Here is a 23,362-nt window from a genome sequence, read left to right as displayed (position 1 = left end):
GTAGCTTGGTTTGCAAAATTAATCCCTTCTAAAGTAATCAGCCTTAGGCCCACGTACTTTTAATCCCGCCCTGGAAGGGAAGCCTTTTCCAGACAAAAATTCACGCAAAAGCAGAAACAAAACATTTCCAACTTCCGCTTTTAAGAAACTCCAGCGTGTGTTTTTACAAACAGCGAGACAAAAGCCCACGACTGGGAAACTTCACTTTCCTCCCTTGCCTTCTGCTGTTGTCCCACTACAACTGGCATCGCGTTTCGCTCGGGCGACCGCAACCCATTTTCCCGCCTGACGAGAAAAACGGCGATTTTTCAGCGTTCGCCTCCGACAAAGGCGCATTGTGACGTATGAAAAGGGCGACGCACGCGACCCGAACGCGATTTCCATTCAGGGGAATTCGATTAGGCACTTTCACGCCTCTGCCTTGGATTGCTGGCGAGCGCCGTCTAAACTGTCTCCGTAAATACTGCGATTATCGCCATTCGATATCAATTTGTAACGTGGAACCCCGAGGCAAGGTGTTTTCCAGCTTCGCAAAATACCGCTTTTCTTTATTTTCCGAACGCAGCGTTTCTTAAGCTCTACAAAGGCTAAGCTCGGTAACGTCTTTCTTTTTAAAGAAAAGGCATTTTTGCTGTGCGCTTTTTAATCATAACGTGCATCCTTACAGAGCCACATGAATGGGTGACTTTTGTTAACTGCCTTAGCGCGAATCAGCACTGTTGCACTTAAGTCTATGTTTTAATGACTTGACTTGACTTAATTCTTTTAGACAAATAATGATCGAAAAGAATTGCTTTTATTGAGCATTTTTTTTTATAAAATTCGGTTATTCATTTTAATTTTTGCACGTAAAATAATTTACTTGCCCTATTTTGGGTTGATGTTATTGGTTTACTTGATTTATTGCTCATAATCGGATGAGTTTAAAGGTTTTAATAGTTTATTTTTATGACAAGGACTTGACTTGAAGTTGACTTAATCTAATTACGACTTTACTGGGACTGGACTAGGGCAATCGATGGCTTGGGCTGAGACTTTGTCTTGTTATTTAAGACTTGATTTGACCCAAGTTATTTTACGAATGACTTACGTGGGACTAAGGTGCTTTCGAAACAGCTTGTTTACAACACTGCAAAAGTGTTTTAGCAACCACCAGAAACTATTTCCTTTAAAAATGCATTTTTTTACAGCATCGCGCTTCAGTGTAAGGTCGCAATTGTAAACAAAACATCGTACGTACCACATAAAAGTAAACAGCTGTTTCGCCTCGTACATTAGCGCAACGCAATTCTCTCTATGGCTCGGTCAATATCAACTGCGATAATGATTAGATTGAGCGCTGAACAAAGAGCCACCCGTAAATTATTGATTGGCATCCCAGCATGTGTAATAACACGACGAGACAAAATCCTAACGCGGCATCTGTTCTGCAGATTCTGTTGCGCGTAAATGGGCGCCATTGATTGCCGAACAACCGTCGTTTCCGATTAGGCCACATCAAAGCGTTGGCGGCCGACCGGTGCGAAAACGATATTCTTGCCGGCTTTGATGCCACCGCAACCCCGCGGAACGGCGTAAGTGGACACGGGGGAAATTAGCAATCGAAGTTTGCGAAACGGTACGGGTAATTTAACGGACAATTTGCCGGCCATAAAAACAGCTCTTCGCTTGCACAACGCCTTGGGCTGGTGCTGGAAAATTGCGCTGAAAAAAAAAATGGGCTAGAACCTAGAATGATATAGGGCGAAGCAGAAACGATGATCGATCCTCGAATTTCCAATTGCACGTTTTGAAATTAGAGCCGCCGTAAGATTGCCGCCACTTATTCAAAATAAAAAAAAACGTGATTGCCGTTTCTAAACCCGACCTGATTCCTGCGATAACCTTGTTGCCTAAACGCTGAAAAAAAAAAACGTCAACATAATTTGAACAAAGAAAGATACACACACATGTATGTTCAACAACTGTGATCTAGCCCTTCTTGACCAACGATTACGGCTTACGTATCATTAGTACAATTTGTTTTGCTAGCCTGCCTTGTTTGCATCACTGATTGACAGACTAGGTGAGTCTTGAATGGCTTTCGGTGTACTTTGAACAACTAACAATGCGCAATACATGTTTAGGAGCGCAGTATATCTTGTTTGACTTAACTTTTGTTTAAAGTAGTTTTTGCTTCTCGTAACGGTAAACAGGCATAAGAGCGTAAAGAGCAATAGGACAAACCTCAAATAATATTTCATCCCAGTATAAGTGGCCTTTTACGCAGAAGTCGCACCCCAGCAAAACTCCTAATCACACTCAATTGCGCGTTGTACGGGTCGTTAAGTTTAACCCGAATTCAGCGACACGTAGCGAGCAAATGGAAGCATCAACCTCATCTGCTGTCGCTTTATGGTTATGAACGTGAAACGCCGCTTAAAATACTGCCTATGCACGGTGTATGAATATAGGTGTTGGTAATTGTGACCCTAAACAGGCCAAGACCGCCGTGATTGGCTCAGCAAAATAACTGCAAGCAAATTATGCATCTATTTTAGTCTGTGGCGCAACGGATAGTGACGTTTCAACGACTTGCAAAAATACTTTGTTGTTGCTGTGCACAATATATTTGCCTTTAACAGCGTCGTCGGCAAAGAGCCGCTTCATATTTCCATTTAATGAGTTTATGCAAAACAGCAAGCTTCTTTATAAGTATGCAACCAATAACAGAGCCTGTTAAATTAGTTCTCTTTCCCAAATTTTGCTTATAAAAAATAAAATATAAAACCAAAAAAAAAAAAAAAATGAATATAAAACCAAATCTGAGAGTTATGTTGAAATACCTAAAACATGAATTTAGTTTAGGAATTGCAAACTAATTTGTTTTTTTTCTATGTTGCACTGAATATGTGAAAATGGAAATCACCTTGACCCTTGCAAGATGAACGCCAACCTTAAATCTCGAGCAGTAACAGCAAAAATAGAATCAAATTCTATTAGAATAAGATACACTGACGATACCTTTGCTTGCGAAATATATACATCTTTTCAGATATTTTAATAGCGCCTGACCTGAATTTCTAGCCTTGCTAGAGTATTCTGCTGGTTTTATGCTAAAGTGCTTTTGATTCAGCAATTGAGCTTTGTCGACTATCTGGCATCAATCATCTGCCTGTGCACTGCTGTAGCTATCTGAGTTCTGACATTGACATTCGCTGGCTGATATAAATCCACCTGGCTCGGAGACAGACACGATTTGCGATTGTTATCACTCACGGCAGCACTTTCTCCTTGGAGGTTAAACCGGTAAACAAAGTCCCAACACAACACCGTCATCATTTCACTGAAGCTAGAGGGCTTTAAGTGGGTGTGATTAAATGAGCAGCGGGAATAACACTGGGGTAGTTATTTGATACCAATAAATGTAACAGAACGGGGTTTCGGAACTTTGCCTACACATCAACTAAACTGGAACCTGGGATTAAATGTAGTTTGCTGGCACCCCCGGACCCTAGGTCCCAGGTATTAAAACGAGGCACAAAAACGCGCGTCGAGTTACAGACGCACATAAAAACAGGACCTGCTTCCGCTCGGGCTAGACGCTAGGCAAACTTTGGTAATACTAGAAGGCCTAGGCGGAAAACTGCAAGGTGTTCGGCACACTAGCGTGTATCAATTAGCGCCAGCCAGTCCACCAAGGCAAAACTGGCAACCCTAAGGGAAATACATGGGCGGGTGTAAAACTATTTATCAACTTGCAACGTCATGCAGATATATTTTGACGCCCTAAAAACCGGAACTATTTCTATGTCGTTAAGCGCGGCACAAATTAATTGCTATTCGTAATACGCGTTCGATGCTTGGCCAGATTTAGCGCTTTCTGTTTACATTCAAAATCAACGACCTGCCTTTTACGCAATGTGACGTCACAATAGCTCAGTGCAACAATGGAGACATAGCGGCCAACTATTGACTATGGGCTTAACTGGGGCGGAGGTGCTCAATCCGGGGTATGAATGGCGGATTTTTCGCCAAGCCCGACTGTATTTAGCCTGCGGGTACCCGGATTAGAACTGTTAGGTTCCTTTTGTGCTGGGATGAAAATATCAAGACAGGCTTCAAGCGCTAACGTGTATATTCACTCAAATACGTCGAGAATACCGAGGTTTGTAATCGATCAGTGATCGCCTTTGACGCTTTTGACCAATAACCAGTGTTGTAACGAAGTTATTTTGAAATGATTTGAGTCCCAGTCATGTCATTTGTAAAATAACTTAGTTAAGTCCAAGTCAAGTCTTTTGCAAAACTAACAAGCCAAGTCCCATAGTCAAAGTCGTCAGATGCCCAAATCACTAAAAACACCTAATTTTACCCCAAGTTATTTGACAAAACGACTTACCTCTAAGTCAAGTTATTTTGGTTAAAGGACCTAAAGTCAAGTCTAGTCATTTGAAAACAGCTACAACACTGTCAATAACTTCTGAGACATTTTGGTATTGTTGTTGACACGATTCGAGTATTTTTACATAGCCGAGTACATTAGGGACGTGAACGCAAAAATAAATTTCAACTTTTTTTTTTTTTTTAACGGGAAATCCTGCGATTGGCAAACTTTCTTTTGGGTGAGTTCCGTGCTAATCGCTAACCTTTGGTTACACCCGTTCAATCTAGGCACACTCCCTGAGATAAAGCCCGGGCGTCCCCACGGCGCACCTTTCTAATCTAATAATAACGCAAGAATGCAAGCTGCAACAATAGATTGAGGCCGACCTTGCCCAGAACCTGTCTTTATTATTATTAATGATACGCGCCATCAGTAAATATAATGTGCAACCTTCTTCCTTTGCGCTCTATCTAAAGAACATCAGAGTCGATGCATAATAACCCTGAGTTTACTATTTTAGGAAACTCATTAATCGTGGGTTTAATTTCGGTTTTTAAGTTCATTGAGACCAAAAGCGAACAGTTCGGAGAAGAACTACTGCATTTTTAAACCTATTTATGGACTGTTTCAACATTCAACACAGATTGGTAATAATAGTAATTGTTAACCAACGTTTCGGCAACCTATTGAGATCGCCTTAGTCAGTGTGAACGACACCGACATTTCCTTCCTGCCTATACTTTTTACATATGTTTTTATACGATGTGCACTGTTAATAACTTGTTTAACAGAACAAGCTAAATATTAAGTCTTACCTTTGGGCTTACTGTGCGCATTTGCCTATGGACACATAAGGTCCGAAACGGGCTTAAAGCTCGTCAATCAAAACTTGAAAGTCGAGTGGCTTTGCCTTCCTGCACTCGTAAACATGCGCACACGGCAAGCGATAACCTGCCATTACTCGCTTGACCTGGCAAACCGCGACATTTAAGCCGCGATTTCGGAGTGTTTTGATCGCCAGGTTGGCCTGTAGCAGCAAATCCCCTGGCTTTACTCTCACAAATTGCCTTCCTTTGCATCTTTGTAAATACAGATAGGAATAAACGATCTATCTACTGTGCAATTGTACCACAATGTGCATTAGGCAAATCGGTGGTTCAAAAACCTGTCAAAACACAATCGCAAATTGCGCCCATAAGTATAGCCATTCTTTAAAACTTGTCGCCCAAAAAGTATAGCTTTTTCAAAACTTGTCGCCCAAATAGGGCGTGATATCCACGAAAAACTATCTGGTGTTCTATCTTGCAAAAACAGAAGTACGCAGGCCTGACTACGATTCAAAATTATCTAACGCCTAGTGTAACCTCTGAGAGCACACAGCAGCGAACTTTCTGATGTACTTAATCGGCCAGCTGGGCAAGGCACAACTTCGGTGCAGCTTTGGAAGTTCTGACGACAAGAATTCGGTTTACGAGCGCGCCGACATGAAAGCGGCACTGACCACGTGTTTGGGCAGCGGCGATAATCCCCCTTCCCCCCTTTACTCGGGCTGACCGGCTCAAACAAAGTGGACGGGCGGTTTTACGACTGGCGAGCGAGCGCGAGATTGCCCGTTTTGTCCTTTTCACTTTCGCTGCAGACCCTAATTGGCCGGGAAGTGGCCATTAGTAGCCGCTTAAACTTCGCACGAAAAAAGCAATACGCTTGAACTATTGGTCGCAACATAAAACATCCTTATACCACCGTACAGACGGACTCCAGCCATAAGACTGAACAAAGAACAACATCTCCCCTAATAATTTTAACCCCTAACCCAATTTCCCTACCATTCCCCCACTAACCCCAAACAGGGGCAAAATATCCGGTGCCAAAACAGCGGCGCCGTCGGTGAAAATTAACAACGGCATCGGGGAATTAGGGCGTCCAACCCTCTGCTTTAGACACTGTTGTCTCGCAGGTCTTACTGTGTGTTCCCAAGCAAATATAATCAATTCACTAACCTGACGTATAGCATTCAAAAATTAGTATACACAAAAAACTGCAACACTAAAAAGCTGCAAGCGCGTCTAGGGTTCTCAACACTCAACTGCACAGACGAGACTGCGAACGTCAAACAATAGCGCACATTTGTAAAGACAGACTTGTTGGACACTGTTACACAAGGCACCGGGAGATTACAGGCGGCGACTCAAGCCAGGGACAAAGCGAACGGCCCTCAAAATGTGTCCGAGGTCGCCGCCGCCTCGTAACAAGTCTGGCGCGCACTCTGGGCACCTCACTGGGTGTGCTTTGTCGATCTGCTGCTGCTTTGCAAGCCAATTACGTCGAACCCCTGGTGGAAGGGATTTCTTGCGCAGCGTCTCGTCTCAAGTAGGCCCAGTGCAGCGGTCCTTAACCATTTGGCCATGAAACCATTTTGAGCCACAGACCAATTTTTAAAAAGCTAGATTTATTGAGGAACTTTGTTTCATTTGTTTCACAATACTTACTTTTAAATAAAGAATGTCGTAGGGAGTAATCGAAAAGGAATGTGAATTTATTGTCCAACAACAAGTATCTCACTAATGCACGGTTGAATAAATAATGTGTTCTTTTGTGCATCGAAAAGTTGGCCACGCAGGAAGAAAGGTTGAGAACCACTAGCCTAGTGCCCTTTTTAAACACGAAAAAGCGTTTTTTAGTTTGCGCATGTTTCATTAATAAAATCTCCTAAAACGCCCCAAAAACTCTTCGTTCATTTACAGACCCTTTTTAACCATATTTCGTTTTCTGCTGACCTTAACAGGACTAAAATGGGACCGGTTGCTCGAAATTGGCCAAATTAAGTGGCCTACTTGAAGCTGCGTAGCTGAGCTGGATACCAATTTAAGAAAATAGCTCTGCATTGGCCTATTTTGTCTAAACACCTTCTAGTTTTTTGTTCCACTGTTCCACTGTATTTGCCTATACTCGCGAAAACTAGCTTGATATTTCCATGCCAGATTAACCAGGCCCGATAACCGAGGGCAATCTTAACAGCACTCCTCTGCAAATGAGCTTGGCGGTTTTGATTGGGATGTTATGACAAGGTCAGGCAACAAGCCGTCCAAGCAACGGAAAACGACAAGTCTAAGGCGCTTTTCCGCTCGAGGCGTTACAGTTTATCGCACCTTAGGCCGTCTTGCTGTCAACATTACACGAAAACCTATCCAGAACACTAAACATTAGCTACCAGGATATTCATATCATTATACTATTCGAGTGAGCGATATACACGACTGTGAGTAAATTGTTCTATACTGCCATGACGTGTGTTAAATTATTATAACAGTAACGAGCCAAAATGTCAAAGTGGTTTGTAGGCAATCGGTTTCAATTAACATGAAGCATCGGCATAATAGCGAACATACCCAATATAACCAATTGAAGTCAGTTTATTTCAGTACGTTTGCTTTGAAACGGCATGGGTTTCTTTTCGGCTATTGTGATCATCTATCAATTGAATAAACGCTTCTAAATATATCGCGAATGATATGCACTTCACAGAAACTAATTAAGCGAATCAGTAGAGTAATTTGCATCGCATCTTAATGATGTGCATAATGAGCGTTATGACGTCACATACAATTTGATTCTGAGAAATTTAAAGGTAAATTATATGAACAGCATATTCAAATATGTTGCTTACGTTAAAGAGGCGTGTTTAATCTATATCTCAAAATAAGGCAGCCTGTCTTAATGTATTTAGCTTTAAAATGTTGCACGTGGGATGATTAGTACAAAGTTATACAGTTAAATGATTTTTTTTTTGATAACTAAACACACGTTCTTTTCAAATAAAAATGTTTCACTACTTCAGCCACCAGCGTTTATACCTTAGTAAGAAGATTGAATAATTATATTTATGCTTTAACTTAAGAAATTAGCCACCCCATATCGAAGGATTTATTTCTCACGATACTGAAGTTCAACACAGCTCTGAAACGAATGAATGCCTGAGTTGTACCTTACAGAAAAAAAGTCTACGATGCGTCCCGAAGCCGGTGTAAGTTTTGTAAACTTCGGCACAATAGAGATGCCTCTCGGGCCCTTATGGCCCGAAAGAGTCCTTCTTTAAAAACTCACTTGCGTCAAAAAAATGCAAAGCCGCTGAACTGTGCGAAGCAAATTTGAAACTCGAAAGACCAATCGAAAGAAGTACGCATTTAGCAAAAGTAATTTAGTTTCCCAAAAGTCCATATAGAAGTTTTCTGAACGTTTCGAATATCTACCTACCTACCTACTTCTGTATGGGCTTTGATATTGTTACTACGACTTACTACAACCTCCAACTGTGATGTCCTCTAAAAATATAGTTTGTATTTTCAAACGCTAACATTTAATTCGCACCAGTCTGATTTTATAAGAACAAAAAATTATCTTAAATGCGCATTACAACCATACATGCATACTGAGTCAGCGTCCTACAAAAATCAATGTAGCACAAGGAATATTGTTGTCCCAACTACTTTAAAACAGGGGTTTTCTTGGTTTCCGTCATGTCAACTAGCCGTGTAAACCAGGCAGGATTTGAAAAAAGTCACATTGGCCGAAAAGGCCGCAAACTGGCCTGGCGTGTCGCTATCTCGAAACTGTACAAGGCAGCAGGGCGAAAGCAGCAGACACCGATAAACCCTTTGGCGCCTGTCGAGCAATCTTGGAAGGCTTGGGGTGTTAGCGGTTACACATTTCCACATCTGCTTATCGTCCGAGGCCAGAGGAAAACCGACAAGTTGTCAACATGGGGGCAAATGCGTTTGCCGAGGGCTAGTAAGTTTGATTTTCGAACAATCCGATTCGATATAGTGTAATGTGGAAGCTTTGGCTATAAATCTGAGTTTTGCGCAAAAATGCTGTGTTCATATTAAACTGCCACCAAAAAAATAAAGAAATAATAATTCATGTTCAAAAATAGGAAACGAATCTGATTAATTTTCACATTAACTGAAGATGATACAGTTCGTATTAGAAACACCTTAATCAAGTTGTTGTCGATCTACTTGACCTTTTTGGCTTTGCAATTCATTTATCAAGCTACATTACAGATCCATGCATAGTGCACCCATATCTGATTTAAACTAAAACACCTTTTTGTTTAAGTTGATTAGATTGCAAAACCAATAAACCACCGAGATAAAGGACTCTTTTATCCCCTTCGCCATTTTCACCCTCTTGACCCAAAACACGACAAGCAAGGCAATTCAAGCGAAATAGGCCCCAGGACTGTTTCTGAAGTAAACAGAAAACTGAAAAGGCACCCATTCGACAATGACGTCATAATTGAAACCCGATATGCTTTGCAGTGCGGGGACACAAAGGGCTTTATGACCTCACAGACTCTTCACACAAATTGCCAAAACAGGATCAGGCCTGCAATCAGATGAAGGCAAAACAAGCGATTTCAATGGCGGCTTACCACCCCCTTATCTGCGGGATTTTATTCAAACGCGTTTTATACCCTCAATGCCACCATATTTGGAAATCGAACTTTAAATAGACTCGTCAGCGATACTGAAACCTATCATATAATTAGAGGTGTGGTGACATCATTGTACGAAAGCGTTTACCAAGCGCGCACTCCACAATAATAAGGCACAACAACAAAGTACGTTAAATTAAAATTACCGTCTAGTAGGTAATTGCCGCCCGTCGACAAACTCATAACAACACTCGTCTCGCGTGGGCTGTCATGCAAACGCTCACCACACACCATCGAGGTACTAACAAGGCGAAAGAGAAAAAATCCCATATAAGTCAGGGGGCTGCTGCGACGTTTGGGCGAAGAGGTGGGTGTGAGAAACAGGAAATCCAATTGCGCAAGGAAAGCATTGCGGTGTCTTGTGCCGTTCAGAGATGCTCGCTCAGCTGTCGCGAAATACGTGCTTACGAGGCGTTTGTTATTGCTGTTACGGGCCAACTGGGCGATATATTGCTTTCTTTTGCTGGAAAGGGATTGAATGCCGTGTGGGAACTCGGCTTAGGTTAGGCTCACATCACAAAACGACAAAACGAGTTTCGGACTTGGTAAAACCGCGACCAACAGGCACAACCACGTAAATGACTTGTTTAAATGGTCTCGTCACTAAAATAACCCACTGGTTAAGGCAATGCTTCTAAACCTTTTTTACGCAGCTGAGAAAATCTAATGTGACGCATACAAAATTAACTATTGCCTCGAAATATCTTTCGACAGTAATTGTTGCAAGTTTTTATAGTTAATAGTGCCGACTGAGGTAAAGACTGAATCTGAAACGAATCGTTTAAATGGTCTCGTCACTAAAATAATCCACTAGTTAAGGCAATCCTAACCATTTTTACGCAGCGGTTACCAGTGTTGCTATGACTTAAGTGACTTGACTTAACTTGACTTGGACTTGATTATTTTACAAATTACTTGATTGGGACTTCAGTCATTTCAAAATGGCTTGTTAACAACACTACCGGTTACTAAGAAATTCTAATGTAGCGCAGGGAAAATTAACTATTGCCTCAAGATATCTTTCGACAGTAATTGCTGCAAGTTGACAGTGCCGACTGAGGTAAGGGCTGAATCTGACGCAAGCCAAACCCATTCTGTTCATAGGTGTTGTCACGCGCTACGTCATCGTAGCTGACGTCACAGAATAAACACTCGACATTCGCGGCACTTAGCGCGCTCACCAAGTCACGTAGCATATTAATCAACAGGGAAAAACTCGACACTGAAAACAATAATATGGCGTTTAACGACGGGTAAGCATAATTATTTAAGTCACTGGTTCAGTTATACAATTTCGGCTGCAACTCAACAACAACACAGGGTGAGTCTTTTTTTGAAAATAACAATTTCAACATTGCCAAATCAGATACGATTGTGACATTTTAGGTTAAATTTTAAGTTTGACGTCCAAGGTCGGTAGTTAAACATATTATTGAACAAAACACTAGGCAAAACTACTATATTTTTGAAACACTAGGCAAAACTACTATATTTTTGAAACACTAGGCAGAACTATTATATTACTGAAACTGTAGGGAAAACATATTACTGAGAACGAATGTTCTGATCGAGATAAGCGCGATTCCTGCAAACTGTTAAGTATAATAGCAAACTAACGACACCCTAAAACATTCTCACCCTGATTTCGCCTAAAGTCTCTCTACTAACACAAAGGCTATATGTTTCTCTACATGCGATTTTGAAATCAGCTTGCCTCATTACAGCTTCTCCAATATCGCCGATAGAAATGAGAAAATGGAGGAGTTAAAATAACTAAGCACCACGTCGCCACACCCGCGGCATTGTTAACACAACCGCCGAAAAATACTGACGTAATTTGTGTTTGCCCAAGCTACACAAAGTGCACAGTGAGGTAATGTTGTCGTTTCAACTTGGCCGTAATCGGTTTTCTTTTTTAACGTCGCCTTTTCCGATATGACGCACGTAAAGAACAAAGCAACGTTGTAAATACGTAAATAAACTACAGTGTATAGGTATTCTGCGGTAACAGTTTATGTTTACTTACTATATTCACTTTAATAGAGAAGGGCTCTTCTGAAAATTTTTAAGTCGAACCACCTTGAAATCGTTTAACGAAATCTAGAAGAATTATGTGCTTCACAGCCGCGTGTCCAACGTACTTAGACTGTTACTTTTAATATAAAAAGGTTTGCATCGTACAGAGAGGTTTTTCAATTTTTGGCGATTAAATAAAAAAAATGTTGCAAATCAGGTCTTCTCAATTATTCGCAGACTACCTTCGCGCGTTTCATAGAATTAATGGCGGTATTCGTAAATATTTTGTTATTCTTTAAGGCTAAGCCTTACGGTGACTTTCTCATTCCTTGTAAATAGGATATACGGCTGACTTACGGCGTTGCGCAAAAACTTGGGCAAATTGCCAGGTTCATACTTGTGTTTAAAGTTAAATTACCCCAACAGCACGCAAAATAACCCTCTTTCTGTCGTTCTGTCCAAACACGACATTAGCTGGAGCAAGATTACGCGAAGATGAAAATACTTGCTAGGGTATAATCTACATTCCGACAGTTCACTGCATATACCCTAAAAAACCTTACAGGAATAGTCTCGTTTAACGGAAAACGGAACAAAACACCACCTGTTGCGCTTTCTGGGTGACAAGCGGACGGTCTACCACGCTACTACGTCATACGGCAAGTAATAAACGGACTCATAAGCTACTGTTGCCGATTTAAGCCTTCCTAGAGATTTTGCAAGCTTTAATTGGCGTCGTGCTGCGCCGGGAAACGAGAAACAGCATGAACGAGGTTTGAACTTAAAACACACGCGTTGCTTGAAATGCTGTGCGTAAGACCGTCAATTATGCGAGTAAAGTAAGCATTTGAGACAAACAACAACAAAGCGGTAATTAGAACAGCAAAAATGAAGCTCAAATCTATGCAACTTCCATATACGGGCATGACGAGCATACCTATATGAAATATTGCGGAAACTAAAAACGTTTTCGTGCAGCGGCCCGAGCAATATAAAAGGTATCAGTTCCTGTCAGGAAACAATCTTATTTACTGACATATGTTAAAACATTTGTTTAACTGAAAGACATAAGCAACCTTGTATCTCTTGAAAACAGCAAAGCAATTTGTCGGCATCGGAAGCTTGGTTGGCTTATATGTCGCCATTCGTATTACAACCGTCGTCAATAATTTAACAACGCAGCGACGATTCGATGCCAAAATGGATCCGATGAAAATGCGGACATATTATGAGCAAGGCCTAAAAACGAAAAAGGTGCAAAAAATGCAATAGCCCTTTTGCGATGTATGACTAAAACCTTCGCACAGAGCAGCATTGTGTCTTTTCCAAAACCACGAGTATTTATTCTAATGGGATCTAACTGTCTAATCAAATGATTTCCGTTTTTCTTCTGTTTCTACTATGCTAAAGAAACCTAAAAACTGATCACTTTTAATACTCACCGAAACACTTAAGGTCGTTTATCTCTAAATACGAAAATATTAGTTTTTTTATGTAACAGTGTTAAACTTCTCCAACAAGTTTATCGAACTTGCAAAGGGATGGCGTACAACTATTTAAAAAATGATAGCGATTTTGTACACAGCTTAATGACATCTGTCGAGTCTAGATTGTAATTGTGACTGTCGAGTACCGGAGTCCGGTTTTAGACACAAATTACAGGGTCAGCTGGTAAGACAAGAGTGCAAGCGCAAAATGTCGACTGCCAAGACACCTGCTCGTCTTTGTCGTTATAGTCAGGTTGGATACGGCTTATCTTTATGGAATTCCAAACCATTGGCACCAGGTTTCTGCTTGTCGATCACTGTTCCGCTGACGCGTATATAAATAATAACACTCGAAGTTTAAAAACCCGAGTAAAACCAGGATCAGATATTTTTGAAAAATTCGAATTAACTAGGAGATTCGGCAAAATGCAAAGTAAACTGGTATTTTGTACGTAAGAACTCGATACTTTTCGCAAGCTGCATGAAAAGCTTCTATTTGCCAAACACAAATCGGCCCAGAGGCTTCGTGGGCGATCGAGCAAAATGCTGAGGGTTTCTATAGTCGATTGGCAGCCAGGCATTTGGTTCGATGCTTGACTACCGATCGATGGTCGATGTTTGTTTTGGAGCTTAGCTGCAAACACAAGTACGAAAGTACGTGGAATCCGGGCTACACAGCTAAAACGTTGCTGGCAACTGAGCCTAAAAAAACGCTTTTACAATTCACTAAAAGGTGATCTAATATTTTATTTTGTATACAGGTAAAAGAGCAAAAGCCTTCTTGAAAACGATATTTTTGTATATATAGTCTTTCAAACAGCTGAGCTAACAAAAATACAAACCAAGCTTCAGTTGAACTTTTACTTATGCCTGAGCAACTATTAAGCACAAGAAAAAAATATCATGTATTTTGTTATTGTTTTAATCAAACTTTGTTGAGAGTTGGAATTGGACACATTAGCTCTGTTTAATTAATGGGCAACTAACACCTGTCCACTTTTGCCAGGTTTTGGTGAATTTTTCAATTTAGCCAATCTTCGAGAAAAACTCACGTAAAACTGGCGAAATAATGACAAACGGGCAAATGGTGAGACGCGAAAGCACCTTTAGGCACGTAAAAATCAATCATCTTAAATACTAACCTCCAGATTCAACTTGGCACGACCCCAAACTGGGCAAAGTTTACGCAGCTGAGTGACAGAAACACATATCCGCCTCACCTGTCAACCAAACTCAGTCCCCATAAACGAGTAGGACTAAAAAGCCCCTCGAACACCCGCAAAATCGTGCGCAACTGGCGCCTGAGCGAAACGAGGGATGCCCTTAGTCATTTCAACGACTAAAGCAAGAAATTAGGTTTTCAAAATCAGCTACGGACGCTATTCTTGCTATACTGACTATGCTGAAAGAGTAATTCGAAACGTTCAAAACGATACCTATTTCTGTATGGGCGTTTGATATTGATATTCTTACTACGTCGTACTACAACATCCAACCATTATGCTCCAAAGGACGCTAAACTATTTTACGTAAGGCCCAATATAGAATTCGTTCATTGCGACAAAAACACATCTTGCAGATTGTAGAGACCATACAAACATGATTTCGTTTCTCAGGCTCACATTTTATTTCTCTTTCTCTCTCTACTTCGCGTTCTAAACCCTCCGGGTACGCTTTTCTGGCTAAAAAAAGCGTGAAGAATTCCGTTTTCATCGCCAGCACGCACTACTCTCCAGCTAGCTGCAAACGTCTTGGTCTCATCGCTCCGGGCTTATTTCGCCTATTTACGAACAAAACACGGCGGCGCCGTTTCGCGAGAGATTCTCCCGACCCGTGCGCGATTTAGAAGAGAAAAGAAAAAAAAGAAAAGGAAGAGAAAACAAAAAAAGAGAAAGGAGAGAAAGAGAGACTTCTTCGTTTAAAAGACAACGAGCGTATCTTGTGCAGCCAGGCGTAGCGGGCGGGGAAAAACAACACCGGTTGTCCCCAAGAATCGGGCCAGTGTTTTGTTTTGCCCCGGTGCTGCCTTTCAGGAGAAAAACGAAACGCGTAGAAGGGCTCCGGGCTTCGCTGCTGCGAAAGGGCAACCGAAATCGGGCGAAAGCAATTTGGGGTGGGCGGGATTTACGTTGTTGTTTTTTATTCGGAAACCTTAGCGAAACAAGTAGGTCTTTAAGCTTACCACAGTTTGAGCATGCCTATATGTTTGCATTTTGGCTTTTATTGTGGTGAAGAAAGGTAAATGCAGAAGAAGCCTGGAGAAAGTTGATACGTCAAACGGTGTGGATTTCTATTTGTTACTACATGGAGTAATACCAATATAGCACCAACTAAATATATATCCATACGCCTTCAGAGGACCCTGGGTACATTACAGGAAATTTTTTTATTGTTGAAAACGGAAAAATAAAACATAAAAGAATAAACTGGTTGGGTATATCTGCTTCACGAAAGCAGAAAAATGATTTTGTTTTATTGTTTGAAACGGAAAAATAAAACATAAAAGTATTGGCTTTTTGGGTATAGTTGTTTCACGAAAGCAGAACATTACACACAGACTATACTACGCCTGACATGCGTAAAAGGAACAATAAACCTTCAAAAGCAACAACAACCGGGGTATTTACGAAACAGACCAAACCGCAGACTGCTACTCTACAGCCAAAGAGAAACGTTGGTTGCTATAATAATACTCGTTGTACTAGTTTGGTTAAATACGCACTTACACTTGATGACGTAAGTTAACGACGCAACGACCAAAAAGGGTTTCCCGAATTCGATTTTAAATTTCCTTTGAAGAACTAGTGGCTAAACAAAGGTAACCTAGCGCAACAAAGCAACTGACCAAGTTAGCCAAGCAGTGCGGCTTGACTTGCTTTAAATGGCGTGTTCTTTGTGTTATTGATTTTTTTTATTAAAACACATTCCGACATTCCTCCATCGGGCAATTATAAAACAAAATATAGTTGTTGTCAAAATAAAGTAAAACTACTGACTTCAGTAGGTTATAAATGTATAGAAACAATAAGAGTTCAGTATTGCAACGACGGGCTATAATAAGCTTTAATCTCTTTGCTTAAATTCTTCGCATTACGATGGTTAAAGTTGGGATTTACAAAACCATGTACTTATACTTGGCTGGTACAAAAAAACTACACTCCGTTTTAACCCCATTTGCATTTGTTTAGAACCTTAACACCTATTGACACAAAATGGGAAAATAAACGAAAGCATAAAAATAACTATGCCTTTAAAAAAACTATGTCTAAATGGATTAAGATCCGTTTAGAAGGGAACCTCTTACGAAAAAAACACGCAAGCTGGTTACATACTATAGACTTTAAGCTTTCCATAAAAGGTAACGCAAAACGGCATCGCAAACTTCTCGGCGGTTATTGCGAAAATTAAGCGTCGAGGCATTTTTACTTGAATCGGCCGGATATAACGTCCCACACATTCTGGTGCTTCTTAGTTCTTGGAATTCTGGCTGGTGCGAATTATTAGTCAGGATTACGACTGCTGACTAATCCATGTGAACGCCATCCGCAGTCAATGACCCGACAAGTAAAAATAAGAAAAAACTTTAAACTTTACAAAAAAAATACATTTCCCAGGGTATGACGTCATGGTGCGGAATAAATCACCGTTGTAATATTAAACGTGTTGCTATAGAAATATTGCAAAATAAATTTTGATCACAAATTAGAAAAATGTTTGGGGACCTAGTCATTTATCTAAAACTAAATATGCAATAAAAAAATACTTCATACTTAATCTTTAAAACGGAAGTCATGACTCTAATAAAGTGTTTTTAAAAAGTGCCTATTGCCAAATGACATTTTCATATTTTAATCGATGATAGGATATACAGATTTCTCAATCTTACTTTGTATGATACGCCTAATCAGTATACACAAACGCCACACAGAATACCATGAAATTATAATCATAATACAACAGCAGCATCATTCAGGCCAAACAAGAGTTCCGTGAAAACATTACGTTACAACGAGATACAATCTTTACAAGGGACAGGTCTTTTAAGCAGCGTCTATTTATCACATGCACATGCCATATCCTGTCCGTGTTATTACGTACAGCAGTTGGCTCTTAGCTTTGGTGCGCAGAATACGGCAATCGTCCGGCAAATCAAATTAGCACCCCGATGGTAAACTGCAGGCAATACACACAAGCAGATCACAGATCGAGATCAGATACGGTCGCCCTGCGGAGGCTGTAAACGCCTGGGGATAGGTTTTTGGGACACTAATGGCTTGTTTTACTTCTTTAGGGTTCTACTAGGCATCTGTAAGGGTAATACAAGCACCTGTTTACCCATACCCCCATCTTACAGTATGTTTCTTCAGCTGTTTCCATCCAGATAAAACATTAAAACATTTCCAGTTCACCAATGCTGTGATGTTATCAACCGAAGGCAGTTTAAAAAATCGAGGCGAGAAAAACGGAAACAACTTTCTTTAACTTTCTTGTTACAAAACGCTAACCTGCACCCTGCTCTACTAAACAACAAAACATGCCCAAACAACGAATAAGGTTGGTCGTTTGATCGAGTTGGCTTTGAAGTTTGCCGAACTCGTCCAAAATCAAGACAACTAGGCTATAGTACAATAGTCTAAAGATCAAATTTTGAAAATTACTCGATCACAAATGGCCATGTGGACTAATGCAATACCGCGCGTTTCCATATAAGGACTTGAAAGTATCGCCAGTAATAACAAAAAGTCGATTTGGAGTGGTTTTCTGTTGAATTATACCTCCCAGTGAGAAGTCGGCGAACGCTCTGATGTTGGAATTTTGATTTGAAAGAAAACAAACTTTTGTGACGTCACACAGCTGCGTGCAAATATGCGATTTTAGCATGAACAGTTGACTTAACTGTACAAAGGTCATAATTTACGTTGTTTAGCAATCAGCAGCTTACGAATGGCTTTAAAATCTAAAAATCACTGGTGGAACTATACGCTTTAACATGCTTGTTTTTACTCGCTGGTGGGTGCTATAAAGATTACCAACCACCAAACTAAATAAAAGTACCTTTGTTGATAATAAAGAGGTGTCCAGAACAGTGATATTACTGAACTATTAGTCAACGCTGACCAAACTGTTTTTCTTGTTATCTTTCAGGAAATAAGCTATATGACCAGATGAAAAGTTTACCAAAGTTATCACAGCTGCTCAAAAAAAAGGGACAAGTAAAAGCGGTACAAAGATCAATTTATGACAAAGTCCGATTTGAAGGAGATGTGTATCATACTTACAGTGATATCGTTGTTCGATTAGATTTTCGAGTAGGTCGGTTGAAAGATCAAAAGTCATATTTGACTATGATGTCATGGGTCGCATAGGGAAACCCTGTCGTTAATGTATGCTAACGACATGTCCCACTCACACAAAGCATGTGACAATGCAGCTTGCACAACATAAGTTAGGTGAGGGTAAGGTATAGGTTCAAGAACAACGATGATTGAACTAGGGCTAACACTCATTTAGGGTTTATTAAAATAATATTTCTCGGAAACGAAACTAACTTACGTGATTCAACGTACGAATTACTTGTATTTACTTGATTCGATTACTAATAGCAATTTATGTAATCAAATAAATAATTATATGTAAGTCTTGAAGTATCTAAAAGGTCTTATTGATAACAATTTTTCCTGATGTTTACTATTTCAACAGCTGCCCATTTAAAGTGTTTACTGTGAATCGCATAATTTATCAAACGCAGTGATTCTCAACCCTTTTTTACGACACCCCTCAAAACTAACAAATATATTTTTGGCACCCCGACTGGGATTTTCGTTAGTATTTTACTGAAATGCCATTATAAATGGAACTGGAACAATACAATCAACTTAAAACGTGTAGAAAAATGTCATTTTATATATTTGTCTCTAATCGTACACAAATAGTTCTATCAAAAAGATTACTAATTGAGCAAAAAATCAGATTCAAATTCTCAAATACCTATCGAAACCCGCGAGCATCAGAAATGTCACAACAGGGCGCTTCGGAACCCGTTTGAGGACCACTGACTTAACAGTTAAAACCGTTGCGAAAAAAAATTTTTCAGGTGGAAAAAAGTTTTACCACCGCATGGTGTCGTGAGAGATCACACGTCTAAAGTGGAATAAAATCATTGCAGCATTCCGCAGATCGCGAGGGCGTACAAACTTCCACACGAAAGAATACGTGCAATAAACACACGGAAAAAGAACACAGATAATGTGCGCCGATGGAATCGTAAACGGGCTGCTGTGTACATTACACGGGACAGCACTTGGAATAAAACAACAACACGGTATCGCTCTGTTTGCCAAGCGAGCCGGATGGACGTCCGAGTTTGGACAGCACACGCAACAATGGAATGCCATTTGTGACGTAACAGCAGGGCAAACACTGACCGGTGACGTCGACGGCATACCAGCGCTGAATGAAAATTGCGACCTCGGCACATAACTGGGTCAATATCCCTTCTTAACTTTGTGGAAAATGTTTGTCGTTAAAGCTATTGTTGATGTTTGTTGTTAAAGCCATTGTCGTTAAGGCCAGCTCTCCTAATACCAATCACTTCTGTAAGTTTTAGACCTATAGGACCGGGAAATTTTTGTGACAAAGTTAAAGTTTGTATAAAGAACATGCGCCCTGTCGGAAATGTAGTGTATTTCCGCACTTTTTCAGCAGTTGAGGTTAATTTGCTGGAAAGGTTTTCAAATGTTCAATCTAGTTTTACAGAGTGGATACATATTCACTCAATTTTACATTAAAATATAGCTTTCCTCTATTTATCCATTATCCTGCATTGCAGGTAGGCGCCATAGCGCAAAACAAACTACCGGCTTCACTTAAGTGCGTCTTTATGCTGTTGGGCATGTACCTGTGTAGTGTTTTAACCTACCCCTGTTAGTTCATGTGTGTAATTATTTGGATGTATATCTGTGCGCGTGTGTGTTATAATTAGTTTCTGAATACAACTGATACATGCGTACACACAATGGGCATTCTCTGATTAAGGACTCCTGGAGTTGTAACGATAACGGAAGCCATACACAAGAACCTTACGGAGAGCATCTTGTGTGTTTCTGAGAATGTTTCTTATTATTTCCTAATCTCAAAAACGAGGGAAACTTACTGAACAGAGAACACATTGAAAATGGCTGCAAAACCTCCGCCATATAAAAATCGGACAAAGAAAGTACAAATAAACATACCTTCGCCAGCCTGTTCTTGCGCAAGTTGCTCGTGATACGAAGGAGTCGGTTGTTCCGACGGTTTGAGTCCCAGAGCGGCCAGAGGAGTTTTCGAAAGTCCGAACGGAGTGTGGCCTAAAAAGGGACGCAATATTAGCAAACATAATCACAGGAGTTGACTTAGGGGCCCAATTAAAAGAGTATATAATGTAGGTTGCATTTCGTTTTTATTTTATTTTCTCTCTTTGACCAAGTTTAGGCTTTAGACGGTTTGCAATCAGAAACACCAATCGTAATTATAATCGGAACATGAAACTAAATTTGGGAATACCAAAAGCTTGGTGGAAACTGAAAACACAGAGTCTAAGCGTCAGAGTTAAAGCGGCACCAAAATATATTGATGGGAAAGGACCGCGCTGGAAATATGAGACTTTACTCACATAGAGGATTCTTAAAATGCATTTTAATCGCAAAATCTAGTCTTGTAGGCGGGCCAAATTAGTTTGTTATGTACAATGCGTTCTTTAGGTCAGTGTTTCTTAATTAAGTGAATGGTTCACCAAAGGGTAAATAAAATTTTACAGGGGTGAACCAACCGAAAGGGGTGAATAAGGTGAACCGTCACAAATGGATAATAACAACCTAAGTCATTTTGTGCTGTTATAATAGACGAGATAGTTTTATCATATCATTAGAAAAGGGTGAATGAAATCTGGAGATAGATGCTAGGGGTGAACAAAACTAAATAAGTTTAAGAAGAACTGCTTTAGGCTATACTGTGATATAATTCAAGTTGATACCTTTTTCAGGGGATGATGTAGCGTTGAAGTAGGGGGTGTTTGGAGTTGCTGGATCAAGTGGGAATCCAGGAGTAAGGGGAGGTGCGCAGTCAACCGTGTCCTGCGGCACTTTGTCCGGATCTAGATCCTCTTTGAAGCTGTGGATGTTCTGCGTGAAAAAGAAGCGATTATGCAGCACTCGTGTTTGTATAAACGTTGAAGTATTGTTATACATTATTTAGGATTCAAATGGCACGACATTTAGGACTTGAATGACACGATATTAAGGACTTAACTGACACGGACTGCTTAAGGACTTTGAAGGTGGTCAGGTCACTAAATCCTGGCGACGAAATAACGGAGTCGAAAAAATTTGAAAAACGACTGATAAGGAAGAACAAAAGAAGAAAGCCAAAAATAAAGATGGTATTTTTAATTAAAATTATTTTTTTAAGTGGGTAATCCTTGGTGTTATTTATGGTAGATGTGGGAAAAACTGCGACATCATGTATCGTACATGGTAAAATGTAAAATCCAAAACGTATTTCAAACGATGGGAGCATTAATGGTTGGTGGTTGTAGCAAGATGTAAGCATATTAAACCCATACAGAAGTACGTACCAACGTTATGAATACCTCTTTATTCATTTTCAACCAATGTTGAAAACAAATAAATAAAGAGATACGGTATTCAAAACGTTCAAAATGATCCTACTTCTGTATGGGCTTTAATATTCTTACTACGTATTTTAAAGAAATAATAGACATAAAATGATTATTACCAAAAATATTCTTTGCACATTAAATACTTTCTCCCTCTTTTACAATGGTCAGCAGAATCTTACAATTTTACTTGAAAAGTTAATTTAGATTTTGTAATTTCTGTCCCTTCTAAGAAAAGTCAAACCGATAGAAAACATCATGCGTCAACTATGTAGCTCAGCACCAAATAGAGGAAGACACGTTTAGTATAACAACAGTATCATATATAAAAAGTTGGCGACGTTGTCCGCAGAAAAGGATTAGTTCATGGACGGATTATCGCGTGTCTTGTTCTGGCGATCGAGTTGAAACTAAGGTCACCCGCGTTCGCAGGCAAAAGCAAATGTCAACTTAAACTCCTACATAAAAAATAATAACAAAAAAGAGTTCCTATAAATAATACTTATAAACAATAATACTTCATTTAATTCGTTAGCGACTGATTGATGGCGATCCAAGCAACTTTGTAAACACCTAATACACCAAAACATCCCACAGAGCTGAACAAAATGTCAAATTAAACCGAGTTCCAATAAAATATACTTTCCATTTGAATCGTTAGCGACTGATTCAGGCAGTTCGACTATTTTGTCAACATCCAAAGCACCCAAACAACACAAACAGCGGAACATTCAGCTATTCTCTTACCTCGACTGGCCTCCCGCCCGGATTCAACGTCATAGCGAGGAACAGCTCCGGGGAAAGTCTATCTTCGACTGGGTTGGGGCTAGTGACCTTTTTTAAGGGGGGCTGGGCCAGGGTCTGGGCCGAGGGGGGCGGGGACGTGGCGCTGATCTGCTGCTGGGCCGGCCGGGTCTTGGACGACTTAGGGGGGTACGAAGGAAGTGGGGCCCTGTGGACAAAGTGGGGGTTACTAGATGTTGGGTGCATAAGGATTTTTTTTTTTTTTGGTACGATATATTCTATATGTCGTACACATTAGAGATGTCCGATACTGGACTTTTTAATCCAAAATCGATATCAGATATTTCGGACAAAAGTATTGCGATCTGATCCGATATAAAATGACGTCACTACTATGCAAAAACTGGCAAAATAGATGAAATCGAAAGAAACGTTCAAAGGTCATTTTTCCAGGTTATTAGGCCAGAAGTTGCTCTTGCGTAAATAAGTTGAGTTATTTCCATTGTTAACTTGAATATTTTGATAAACTTTTCTTTTAAGGTAGACATCGGTGTATCAGTTTGCAGATTATGGCTACAATTCTTATTTTAATTTGGTTT

The 23,362-nt window shown here is 40.2% G+C and overlaps 1 protein-coding gene across 1 annotated transcript in view; it reads right to left on the bottom strand.

Moving 5' to 3' along the window:
* Window positions 1–23,009, bottom strand: part of LOC146133571 (uncharacterized) — a 43,821-nt gene extending 20,812 nt beyond the window's left edge. The window contains exons 1-3 of the mRNA XM_083397794.1: window positions 22,767–23,009; window positions 21,378–21,525; window positions 20,599–20,712 (exon numbers count right to left, since the gene is read on the bottom strand). Of these exons, the coding sequence (XP_083253920.1) occupies window positions 20,599–20,712; window positions 21,378–21,525; window positions 22,767–23,009 (505 nt within the window). The remainder of the gene's footprint in view (window positions 1–20,598; window positions 20,713–21,377; window positions 21,526–22,766) is intronic.
* Between the last annotated feature and the right edge of the window lie 353 nt (window positions 23,010–23,362).

This window comes from Ascidiella aspersa, chromosome 9, assembly GCF_963924565.1.
Source record: "Ascidiella aspersa chromosome 9, kaAscAspe10.2, whole genome shotgun sequence".
Lineage (NCBI taxonomy): Eukaryota > Metazoa > Chordata > Ascidiacea > Phlebobranchia > Ascidiidae > Ascidiella > Ascidiella aspersa.
Note: the sequence above shows the minus strand (reverse complement) of the source record. Positions and strands in the feature narration are given on the sequence as shown.